General features: G+C 35.9%; 1 protein-coding gene across 1 annotated transcript in view; it reads left to right on the top strand.

The window, feature by feature from the left end:
* Positions 1-12105: 12105 nt before the first annotated feature.
* The window catches only part of LOC132718243 (syntaxin-like), a gene marked incomplete at its 3' end in the record, with an annotated part of 43301 nt that continues 41995 nt past the window's right edge, over positions 12106-13411 (top strand). The window contains exons 1-2 of the mRNA XM_060701889.1: positions 12106-12138; positions 12350-12430. Coding sequence (XP_060557872.1) covers positions 12106-12138; positions 12350-12430 — 114 coding nt within the window. The remainder of the gene's footprint in view (positions 12139-12349; positions 12431-13411) is intronic.

The raw sequence follows: 13411 nt of genomic DNA, 5'->3' as shown, positions 1-13411 counted from the left end.
CTGTAGATTTTTGGAATAAAAAATTGGTGTTAATTTAATGTGGATAGCCAGCCGTTTGTGCTGAAAGTAAAGCAGGATGACAAAAGACCGCCTGCCGGCCCTGAAAGCGGTAGGTGTTTCCACTGAAGTAAAAAACGGTGTTGACATACAAAAGTCCGCTGCTAAATATTGACTCACTGTCAAATTTAATAAAATGATTTATTTAATAACATACATCAAAATTTATTGTTGTTTCTATCCATTTAATACTTAATATGAAATTAGGTGCTACCTATGGCGCGGAAAGTCATGTAGATCTTCATGTAAATTATGCAGTATCAAAGAAATTATCTATCTGAATTATATTGATAATGTTCAACACTACCTCCGATCAAAGTTATCTGTTGAATTGGTCGGTACTGGTGTGCTGAACTTCTCATTCTGATCTAAGAATAAATAAATTAATAATTTACAGTATACAAAAAAATAAAAAACAACAAAAAACATAAAATTGAAATAAAATCAATTTGTTTTTATTGGGGTACTGATCAAATTATGTGATTTTATAATACATCAAGTGTTTTTGAAAGAAATCAATTAACAAAATATCTTAAATAATTGATTAAATAATAATAGATCTATCAGTTTTTCAGTTTTTTTTTTTTTAAATATTAATTTAAATTTCCATTGTCTTTTGTATAACAAATTTCAGTTCCAGCTTCATGTGAAATTTTTGTTGTAAAGTCGCAAATGCCTGCAGCAATTATGCAATTTATTTTTACAATACAATTTCCTTCTCTAATTTTATCAAATTTAGTTTGAACAGCATTTGCTGATATTATATGTTTTGCACCTGGTATTATTATTGTATGTACTTCATAATATTTAAAACGTTGTGTAGAATTGATAAATTTATCAAGGCCACGCCCTCTTGAGTTAGTTGCAAATATCAGATGATTCATCTGTGAAAAGAACAAAACAGAAAAAGTTTTTCACTGTTTCATGTGAAAAAACTACATAGTATAAATATATTAAAATGTATTTATATGACAATATTTAAAGAAAATTTGCCAAACTATTAACCAATTCCAAGAACTGTGATCAATAAATGTTAAATGTATTGATTACAAATGTGAATTATTGATGATAAAATTTAGCTTAATAATCATAAAAGTAAATATGCAATATGAATTAATAACATGAATGTTTGAATTACATATATATACATGTGATTAAGTAATAAAAGCATGCTAGGAAGAAAAAAATACATTGATAATATTCAAAATGAGCAACATATGGGTAAGACTTTAAATTCTTTTTATTAGTGTCTAAATAAATAGTTGATATACAGTTTTGTAGCTATTCATGGTGTTAAATTCTAAATCTAGACAGATTCTTTTAATCAGTGGTGAAATGTCATGATGACATTTAATGTCATGGAATATTTTGAAAAGAAACATAGAAATAATAAACATGTCATCAATGAAAAAAATCATTATGACAAAAAATGTTAAGATGAAGATGTAGATAAAATGATGAAAACATGGTTAATGTAGATTTAGAAAATGCATGAATAATAGTAATGGAATGTATTGGTGAAAGTACATATACAATTGTAAGTTTATTTTATGTGATATTTATATTTGTGAAAGTGTATCAGTTACTGGTTGACATACCACCCACCGAAAAATCACTTTTCTTCTGTTATTAGTCCCTTTTAAATTATTTAGTTTTGTCCATAGACGCTTGTAAGAAACAGTTGTTTAATTGAAAAAGAATTAAATGTGATGAAATGTGTTGGTGGAGATATAATGGAAAGTATATTTTCTCTGATATTTATATTTGTGAAAGTGTATCAGTTAGTGGTTGACATTGTTGTTCAGGCAATAATTCTGGTCATTGTAATTATCATCCTGCATATGTAAATGTTCAGATTGATTTGGAGAGAGTAAATATACCTGTGTAGAAGCCTGTGAATCATTATTTACTTCTGTACAATAATTGTTTTCTTGGTATATCTCATTTGAATGTTTAACTTTTTTTGAGATTGATTTCCTACAATATTGTTGTCCAGCCAATAATTATGCTTGTTGAAAATAGACATAGTTATTTACCAGTATGCTTGCTGAATGTAGACATATTAAGTGTGAAAATAATGCATAAGATCTGGTAGAGTCTATATAATTTTTATTAATTTTTTTTTTTCAGAAAAATCAATTGAAATCAAGTGAAAATATGCTTGGAATTTCACTTAGATATATTTAGAACTGGTAGTTGTATACAGTATAGTCCAGTAGGACTAGCTCAAGTTATTGCATAAACTTGCATAAGTAACTTAATTAAAAATGTTAAAATATATTTAAATGTACAAAAGGAAACATGTAAAATTTGTGGTCGTCCAAATATGCAAAAGTAAATATAATGCTAGGACTTTAAACAGGAAAATGTAATTATGCCAAAATAGTACCGTTCAGCCTGTTGAGACGACAGCGATAAAAAAGCAGACGACTGGGCCGTTTAATGATAAAAAATCAGTGTAGTTTACACGCTTTTCGGAATAAAAATCAAAAAGCGCCCGCTATTCATAACATTTAAACCAGTCTAAATATTCAGCCATTGAGGCGCTTGTTAAGCGTTTTACAAGAGGCGTTTGTCAAGCGTTTTACAACATAGATTTCAAAATGGCGGCGCCCGTTAACTAAGGATTTTTTCGCAGCTCATTAGGTTTGGGATATATATTTTTTTGAATTTTTCATTAACTTTTAATTTGATTTCTTTTGAATTGATACGCGTCATACATGTTATCTAAGAGCGCTACAGCCCTCGCGGGGCCTTCGGCCCCGCTCGGACTTTCCGCGTATTATTTTAAAGAAATAAATGCAAATGTACACTTCATTGACTAAGACATATATTTCTTTAATATCTGAATTCTGATGTTATTTTTCGATCTGTCAGAATTTTGTTTAAAATTAAATTGTAGACTGAAGTTGACATTTCTTAATCTTTTACTGAAATCAAATTGTAGGTTCAAATCCCAATAGCGCTAACATATTTCTTTCTATTTTAACATTATGACAGTATTATCGATTATGACAGAATTATCATGATGTATGTACCTCTCATTACCATTATTTAAAAGAGTTATAAATACAGTATAATTAATAATCAAGCACCCTCATACCGATCGGAATGATCGGCTTTTATTATGAACAACTATAAAAGGCTCGAGAAGTTGCTGTCGCCCTTTCACAAAATCTGATTTCATTCCATAATAGGCGCCGCGCTTCGGCGCGGACGCCAATAATTGGTAAAGGTTTTTTGTCACTTTAACAGTGTTTCTGCTCTGAGTTTCTTGTGTTTTTGACGCATTAATTTTGCGAATGACGGAATGAAATTTGCAAATCACGTTTTCTATCTTATCAATTTATACTGCAACACCCTCTTTCTATTATTATGTGCAGGTGCGTGTCTGTGCGAGAGTTTTAAAGAAGAAATGTAAAGGAGAAGAGCTAGTCATCAGTGGTTTAACACTTTCCGTCAGATATGGCCGGTGATTCATATTTGGTTATCTTTGTCCGATCGGTGATATCGGTGAAGACCTTGCATATCTCGTGATATAGGTTGCTGTTGGTTATTTGTAATCGAGAATTTTAAACATGTTTAAAAATCCCGATCGGTAATTTTTCACCGATAAAACTTATCTTTCCCCAATAGCAGTTGATAGGTGGAAAACAGGTGACCAATAGGTGATATCAGTATTAAATAAGTTGTCATCAGTTCACTCCATAATTTGGCTAAAAAAACTACCGATCAATCACCGATGGCTCTGTGTAACTGGGGTGTAACATAAGGGAGACACTGCTGTATGTAGGATAGTCCTCAGTAACCCATCGCGCAGCTCTGCGCTGGACCATTTCAACTTTGTGGATGTTCTGCTGAGTGTAAGGACACCAGACAGAACTGGTATATTCAAGCTGGGAATCTAACCAGGGTTTTGTATGCAAATTCCCTTACGCTTGAATTTTTAGAAGGGATGTTTCTTTTAAGAAAGTTTAGAGATTTCTATGACAGTCATTATCTACCTTTATTTGGATGGCTTTTCATTAAATTATTTCTGCTATTATTAGTGCCATCCCAATAACGACAATCAGCAATTATTTTTTGAGTATCCAAAATTCATTTATTTCCGGTAACTGCATGTATGTATAAATTGCTAACCCGTTCTGTGTCGTTATTGGCACATTTTCTGTCTGACTTTTAACTGTTACACATCAAGTCACGGAATCTGAGATTTAGACATGTAAGGTCTGGGTTAACAAGCGATTTGTGCTTGCTGACGCTTTTCTCACAAGGGTAAATACACCACAAAAGATAGCCCTGGGCTTTAGTGGCCAAAATATCAAAGTTTCTGATGTAAACAGATATCTGACAGGGTAAATGTTTTAATGCAAATAAGCCTTGGTTCTTCCTTTAAATAGAAGATTTTTCGTTTGCTGTAGAAAGGGAATCTCGCCCAGTGACTTTTCTCACTTAATTCTAAATTGGGATTAGTAAAAAAGCAGGTTTAAGTTCAGATTTTTGGTAAAACTGCATGATTTTAAAGAAAATTTCAATTGGGAATCTTGAGGCCCTTTATTGAAGTCTGTTACATAAGCAGCTAAATCATTGTCACCTCTGGTTGGTTTCTTACAATGATTATGTTCTATAAAGAGTCAGCTATTATAGTATCCATACACTTTTCATCCTATATCAATATGATATTTTTGAGTTTAAAATGCCTTTATATTTAAATTCAAATATAAGTCATAGGTAAGAATTCATAAGTCTTAACGATAGAATAGAAAAATCTTTTGTTATATGAAACCTTTCCTAAAAGAGTTTAAATGCACAATGTTTCATTGTTAAAGGTTAACATTATATAAAATGAACTTCCTTCTTGTTCTAAACATATTTTATTTGTCATTATTGTTCATTTACAAAAATGGTGACAATTTGAAATGGCTCCATCCTCCCCTCATTTGAATATAATTGCATAATGGCAACCAAAGTATTGAAAGTGCACTCTTTCATGAAAGAAAATTATAAACAGCAAAGAGTTTCAATAAAGTAAGAAGTTGGCCCTTCTAGTGTAGTAGTCATGTGACAGTGTTAAGTTAAAAAATGAGGTTTTGAACGTCTGTAAAAAATCTGACATTATTAACGAAAGATCGGTTTATAAAAAATGAAACACCCACAGACTAGAACTGGATTTAAAACATGAGGATTCTTACCTGGTATTTTCTCATCTGATAGGATGGATTTTTTTAATTAATTGAGTGAGTGAAATTCTGAGAAATGAAACTATTATAATCAATAGATAATTTTTCTTTACTTCCATAAAAAACTGATCCGAAAGATCAGTTTATAACGAAAGAAACAGAGTTGAATAACAGATGTCCTGCTGAAGGTAGACGTCATCAGCCGAGTTACCATCCGTCTGCAGGTGTTTCGCTCCATTTACACTCGGGACACCCTCGGGATGGTGGAGCAAGTAGGGTTGATCAGGCCCTACCCCGTCTACCTTGGCTGCCATTCATGTTTGCTACGGAGCATCCATAGCCAACTGGATGCTCTTTCGGCTGTTCTCCCCAGAGCATGGACTGTGCGCTTTCGTGCCGCTCCTTTGATGCCCAATGCTCCGAGCATCCTCCACACTGATTGTGATGGGAAGCCACGACATCCGACCTCAATCGGGAAGACCTGAGTGTTCCAGCCGTTGGACTTGCAGGATTGGGCCAAGTCTTCGTACTTGGACCTCTTGAGCTCGTGGGATTCTTCAATGCGTTCCTCCCATGGGACTGTCAGCTCAACCAGCACCACTCGTTTAGGATTCCTGGACCATATAACAATGTCTGGCCGGAGGGTAGTCTGGGCGATTTCCTGGGGGAACTGTAGTTGTTCCTTTAGGTCAGCCTTCATTTCCCATGACCTGGATTCATTCAGGATTCCGGTCGATGCTGGGGCTGACTTGGGTACTTGTTCTCCCTCCTTCAGGAACCCGATGTAGCGGTTCTGGTTTGGCCTCGGTCTCTCTTTCTTCCTTTCGGTCTCAAGGACATGGGCTACCTCAGACAGGACCTGGTCATGACGCCATCTGTAGCGCCCCCTGAGATAGGGCTGTGGGGCATGATGAGAGTACATGTTTGAGTGATCCTGGTGAACCACACAATGGACATGCCGGGTCGTCAATCAGCTTCCACTGGTACAGGTTGGTAGGAGATGGGAGCATGTCGTAGATAGAACGAAGCAGGAAAACTCAGTCTGAATGGCTCGTACTGCCAGATCTCTTGCCAGGATAATTTCCTTTCTGGAACCTGCCATCTTGTCCAGTTTCCCTGTGGTCCTAGCTGGACTGCCCTTGACATTCTTTCCTGCTCTGCTTCTTTCCTGATCTCGGTCTGTACTAGGGATCTTCTTTCCTGCTGTGTTGAAGTCTCCCATCTTTGGTGCTTCCTGGTGCCTAGTCCTTCTTTTCCTATGTTTGTCATACCCACCAATGTCTTGGTGCTTGAGACTGCTCTCTGCAAGCTCCACCGCACGACTCACTGACCACTTTCGCCCAGTCCTAACCTCGATGCCAGCGCCGCTGATCTTCTCGTCTTTGGAATCTCTCAGCGTTAGCAGAAGTCTGGTCTTAGCAACTTTGAATTCCTCTACAATAGAGTTGATGGGCATCTGTAGCTTTGCTGTCTTGCTGTAGAGACCTATGTTGGTGAAGGATGGAGGCAGGCCTAACCATCTTCTTAGGTGCTTGCTGACAGTCCGCTCCAGCTTCTCTACTGTACTGGTTGGAATATCGTTAACCATCATTGCCAAACGAGTCTGGGTAGTAGATTGTGTTGGTACACCCCAAGCCTTGAATTTCCCCGGAAGATCGCACTTGTCTATTCTTCTCAACCCCTCCTCCGCCTGTTGTTGAAGACGGGCTTGACTGCTCTTGTCTGATAGTGAGGTGTCGAACCACTTTCCCAAGCACTTGACTGGATTGTTGGACAGAGATGGGATGTCCTCTCCCTGTATGGTCATCTTGAATCTTTCCGTGACCTTTCCTTTCTTAATCACCAGGCTTCGTGACTTGGCTGGCTTGAACTGCATTCGGGCCCCATGTCGCTGTTTCCTCTAAAGTGCCGTGAGTACCCATCGTGCTTGGATGTGAGTTTCCGTCGTGACGGTCATGTCGTCCATAAACCCACGGTTGGATGGTAGGCGGATAACAGAGTTGTCTTTGGGCCTCGTGTGTTTCCACCCTCTGCTGCCTTGATGATGATGTTCATGCCCATCACAAAACAGTTAACAGAGATGGTACATCCAGTCACAATGCCTTTCTGTAGCTCAATCCAGTCTGTTGTGAACTGTTCACAAGAGAACCTCAGGTGAATGTTGCTGAAGTAACTCTGGATGAGTTTTGTGGCATGATCCGGGATGTGGTAGTGGTGCAGAGCTTCCAAGATCAGTTGGTGTGGGATCGAGTCCATAGGCGTTCGCAAGATCTAACCAAATGACACTGAGATCTTTTGGTTGATCCTGGCCTCATGAAGCAGCTGCGTTAGAGCGCTGGTTGTGCTCCACGCACCCCGAGAAAACCGGGTATTCCTCCCTTTTGGACTGAGGGTGTTGATGTACTGGTTGCTTAACATGTACGAGGTCATGCGGTTTGGCCAGTATTGAGAGAATATCTTGCCCTCAACATTTAGAAGTGATATGGTCCTGAAACTGCTTTACTGTCTTAGAGTCTTTCTCCTTGGGCACAAAGCAACCTTCGGCTTGTTTCCAGCAGTCTGGAACTGTTCCCTTCCTCCATACCACTTTCAACAGTTGCCAGAGACGTCTCAGAAGCTTGGGGCACTTCTTATAAACTTTGTAGGAAAAATGCCACTAGGTCCAGGAGCTGAACATGACCGGGCCTTCATAACAACACTTGTCACTTCTTTTTAAATGTTGGTTCCTTCAGATCTAGTGGAATTGATGGTTCTTCAACAGGAAGAATTTCTGTCACAGTTGCCTAGCGGGTCATTGCCTCTTGGGGTCTGAGTGTACATCCCCGTAGGTGCTGCTCCACTTCGGTCTTACTACTCTCCATCTTTCCTGATCTTTCCTCTCCTAGTAGGTCCCTAGAAAATCTGTAAGGATTTGCTATGAAGGCGGCTCTCTTCTTTGCTTTGGTCTTCCTCTTTTTGGCCACTCTCTCTGCCGTAGTGAGGGTCTTCAGGCGTGACCTCAGCTGTCCTCTCAACTGGGCGAGACCTTCTCTCTCAGTCTGGTTGGCCGCCCTTGAAACGCTTACGTAAAGTACGGAGTTCTGTCCGGAGCCTCTTGATCTCACACTGCCTTCTGTTTGGCGCGGTGAGACTTCTTTGACTCTCCTTTCTTCACTTCTCCGAACCTCTCTCTTCCAAGGGTGTAGGCTATGGAAGGCAACACTTGTAGTTTTTCCTTTCCACAGCACCTGACAATGTTGACTGAAGGATCAGGTCCAAGTCATCGTCAAACGTCTTCCAGCTACTGTCGTTGGTATTGGGCCATGCGATCTTCGGTTTTCTGTCGCTTGATGTCGGTTGTCGTGGTCTTGAGTCTGATTCAGCTTGCCCTTGTCTGGTACTTCCTGTTGTTTATTCATGGAGTGGAGTTGTACTCTGTCTACTTTGTGGCAAAGATTGGAGAACTACCCTCCTGAAGTCACCCTTGGTGCGATCTGTTCGAAAATATTGGGACTCTTCTCCATCTCCAGTGGGAGGAATTAGCTCCTCAGACGGCTCTGTTTGGTCTGTGGGATTTTTGCGCTGTACCGTTCTTGATTGTCATCTGCAGTTAAGGAATGCCGGGGAGCTGAGAGACAAGTAGCACTGTGGGTTCGGCACCTGACTAGATATCTCCCCCGTCTCACCAGGGTTAACTGTGCGTTGTTCCTGTGTATTCCGTAGCTGACAGCCACTTCGAGTCTGGTGGATTTTCATCCCCCTCCTGTTCTTGCACATCTTGCCACAGGGGCACATGATGGCTGTGCTGTTATCAGTCTTCACTCGTAGTCCGTTTGGTGTTCCGTGTTCGTTACCGTGAAATCAGTCCTATTAGGTCTTTCATCCTCCCCCCTCTCGAAGACCCTGGGGGTATTCTTCGTTCGGTGTGTGTTGTAGCAGTTTTGGCGGGTGTCTTCTCGCGAAGACTGCACAGCGGGGAGCCAACCCACTGTACACCGTGAATCCAGTCTTTCCTAGAAGGTCGCCTGTCTCTCCAGGGTCACTGTTCTATTCTCAGTTGTCATCCAGACTTTCCTGGAAGTCACTGAAACCAGAAAAACAACCACTGACTAAAAAATAGATTCTCATCTTTTAATTAATTATTTGATTAATCAATTAAATGACTGAGCAAAATTTGGGAAATGAAAACCATTAGAAATAGATATTTTTTTCAATTAGTTTCATAAAAAACTTTTTGAATTGCTGTAAGGATTAAGTTAACATTCAATGGATTTAATTGCAATGTATAGGTTACCTTCATTCATTCTGTTAAAAAAAAATGTGTAAACATTCATGAACATTTTAAAAGGGACTCCACTGAGGTTTTTTGACTTGAAATAATTTTTCGAGATTAATTGCTCATGCGTTTTTACTCAAGTTTTTTCAGAATAATTATTCTAAACTGTCAAAATGACCTTAAATTTAAAAATGTTGCAAACAAATAGGCTAAAAACAGCATAAAAAATAATACGTTTTCAATTCATTTCTAAGCTTCTAAATATATATCTTATTTATCCATTTGAAACATCTTTCTATTTAAGTGCCCCAGCTGATTTAAAAAAAATTGTAACAAATCCCCTCATTTTATGTTTCCAGCGGGATTTCCTTTTAAAAGAGTAAACATTATAAGATTAATAATTAAATTATAAAAAGCATAAAATATTGAACATAAATTTTTCTCATCATGTTCAAATATTCTTATAGAGAAGTGGGGAGAATGACATTATATTTAATACTGTAGCATATTGATTAACTGACTTACCTGTTTTAAAACATGTACAGTATCCAAGAAAAATTTGCTTCTTTTAAAACCAAGTCCTGATTATAGGATGAAAGAAAAAATCTAACACAATGTTACTGTTCAATGAAAAAAATTTTTTTTTTAAAGGGGTTTTTTGCTTAAAAAAAAAAACGGGGGGCTGGAAATTTTTAATGAATATATTAATGAATTTTTTCAAATAAAAAACATTATTTTCTCACATGACTTTTTACCTGTATTTTATAACGTATTTTTATGATATGAAAAACTGTTACAAGTAAAAATTATTACCCTTTAAAAATTTCTTATTTCCCTTAATTCTTTGTTGTCAAAATTTGGGATGTATTTTTTTGTTTAAAAATTTAAAAAGGGGTTTTTAAAGACTTTAGAAATGTTTTTTAAAAAAGTTTTATCCTTTTAAAAAAAACACCCCAAAAAAGGGGAAAAGCATTTCCTTTTTTAAAATTTTCATAATAGAGTTTCAGCACCTGTCAAAGTAACCTTTTTTGTTTCTATAGAATAAAACCACCTGAACTTTCCTGCCCTAGATCTGATCAATTATAAGAAAGTTAAATTGTTTTCCTTTTTATGAAGGAGGATTAAACTTTTTTTTTCAATTTGTGATAGATTAAAGGGGATTATATTTTGCCTGTGCATATTAAACTGCCACAAGGTTAGATTCTTATTTTAATTATAAAAGCTTAAAACCTGGTTTCCCTTTTCTTTTTTTCAAAAAAATAATCTGTTGGTTTTCATTTGTTTTTAAAATTTTTCTTAATATAAGTTTTTATAACAATCTAAAATTCCCCTATTTTTTTTCGTGTTTGTTTATGACCGACTTTATGTACAAAGACTAAGGTTAACTTCCCCTTTTTTTGCAGGTATAAAAAATTGGGTTTTTTTTTTTTTTGGTTAGCAAATTCACTGTTTCTCTGGGCAAACTGAATTGAAAACCCATGTCACATCAGATTTGAAAAATTGGGGCAAGAAATTTTTCGGATCAATCAAGCGTTTTTTTGAATTTGGGGGAATTTTTCCAATAAATAGCCCCCTAAAACGCCCCAAAACCAACATTAGGGGTTTGGGGCGACCACAGGAAACCCAGGCCAGCCTCCCGCTTTCAGCGCAGTTTGGATCAGGTTTCCATGCTGTTAGCTTTTTCATTTACTTTATTTTTAATGGGGTTTGGAAAGGGGAAACGCAGGGTTTCCTTTTAAAAAAACGGGCGGGGATGCGCAGGTTTGGCTGGATCCGAATGCTTCGAAAACCCTTTATGTTGGTTTTTCGTGACCGGCTCACATTAAGAAAAAGGGTCAAAAAATTAAGTGTTTGATTTTTTCATTTCTTTTGGGGAAAAAAGAAAAAAATTTTGGGCCTGCTTGTTTTAAATTTTAAAAAATTTCCAATACCCAAATTTAAATTTGGGAGATGTTTTTTACCATCAAAAAAGTGTCTGTTTCTTTTGTCTGATGATTTTTAAAATTTGAGCAAATTTTTAAAAAGAAAGAATTTAACATACATGTATCATTTTAAACATAAAAATTTGTTTTAACAACATTTGAACTGGAGGAATAAAAAAGATTCCCCAGTGATCAATTTAGATTTTTGGTATCACAGCATTTCGGGTTGGTAAAATATGGGGTAAGTGTCCAAAAAAAAAAAAAATTTTTAAAACCCACAGTTTCTTATAAAACCAAAATAATAAATTTTGAAAAGGTTAAAACCCAACAATTTCACACTTTTTTCCATTTTACATAATTTTGTATTGTACATGTCCCAAATAGACTATTAATAATGTTGAAAGGGGTTTTCAGAACTTACAAGACAAATCATTAGGGGAAAATCTAGTTTCACAAATCTAGTGATTTTAACAATAAACCCTTATATAAAAACAGAATATTTATATTTTGTGTGTTTATACAAATAATATAAAATATTTTGTTAGTTTTTTCCCAACCCATATTTAATGAAGTTTTGATATCTCTCTTCTGTATTGTTAAGAAGAAATGCCCGCTTGCTAATACTAAGAATAATATTGAAACAAACAGTCATTAGTTTTTAAAGATTCTAAGGGTATTATACTATATCCAAATGAAAATATTTTTGAATAATTTAAAACCAATGGTAATATTATTGTTTCTATAGCCATATAGAAAAAATTCTCGAAAGAGTTGAAAATAAAATGTAACAGGAAACAAATATTAGAAGACCTTTTGAGAAATAACAAAAAAAAAACCCCAAACATTTCTTGGGGCACCCTATTGGGCCTTTACTAGCAGGGATAAGTTTTGAAGAGCCTGATAGTCATAAGAGTATTTTACCATTTATATTTCAGACCCCGAGTGATGATGACGAGTGGAAAGAGGTACAAGTTGGGGTTGGACTCTGGGGGTTTATGGACGAGTTCTCGCCACAGGTAATTAATAAAACACCCTCCCCAAATTTGGAATATTGTATTTCATAACCAAAATTGGAACTGTAACACAGATGGGTGCATGACCCATACCCTTGGGGACTGGAAAGTTTGCTTAAAAAAAAGACGTTTGGGCCGTTCCTCAACATCATAATTGGGCGTTAACAAGTATGAAAATATTTGAATGTTCCTTAAACTGAAACGGAAAGAGCTCAAAACATTTACAACAAACCTTTACACAAACAGTTCTGGTTACATTGAGGGAACTTTGGACCATCAATTTTAAGGTAAAATGATAATAAATTATTTTCAAAGGAAGAATACAACAGAATAGTGTCTATAAAAGAGCCAAAAAATCCTGAAAAAGTAAAAAATTTTGTTAAAGTTTTTTTCTAGGTTTAAAAAATGATTTTCAATTTTGTTTTTTAAAAAAAAAAAAGTACAATAATTTTTTATCAAGCTTAAAATTTCTTTGATTTTATATAAAAGGGAAATTTAAAACTCATAATTTTTACAGGGAAGAAAAAAATTTAGTCCCCATTTAAAGAAAAAGGAAAAAAAACTATTTCCCTAAACCTTTTATAAACATCACAAACCCATTCCCTCCAAAAGCTGAAATGTTAAATTTATGGGTAAAAAGAGAAAATTTTTGAAAATTTCTAGGAATTAGTTGGTGATTTAAATGTTTTGCTTATAATACAGGTGATAACTGAGACTGATTCATGGGAGTTTTGCCAATAAAAATTACCAAAAATTTTCTTTTAGGGAATGAGTTTTCTAAAATTGAAATGTCTTCAAAAAGGTGGGGAATTGTTGGGGAAAAAATTTTCATTATCCAAATTTACTTCACCTAGTGCCCTAGTTATATCACTTAAAATGTCCAAGGTACAGGGAGCCTTGCTAATCCAACCTTCTAATCCGAAATCCTTTCTTATCCGAAACAAAGTGTCCGTCCTGATTTTATTCGTTCTATTTTCAATAGCA

The sequence above is a fragment of the Ruditapes philippinarum genome, unplaced genomic scaffold, assembly GCF_026571515.1.
Source record: "Ruditapes philippinarum isolate M1 unplaced genomic scaffold, ASM2657151v2 ctg1156_1_1_1_1, whole genome shotgun sequence".
In the NCBI taxonomy this organism is placed as follows: Eukaryota; Metazoa; Mollusca; class Bivalvia; order Venerida; family Veneridae; genus Ruditapes; species Ruditapes philippinarum.
The sequence above is the reverse complement of the archived record's forward strand: the minus strand, read 5'-3'. Positions and strand labels throughout refer to the sequence as shown.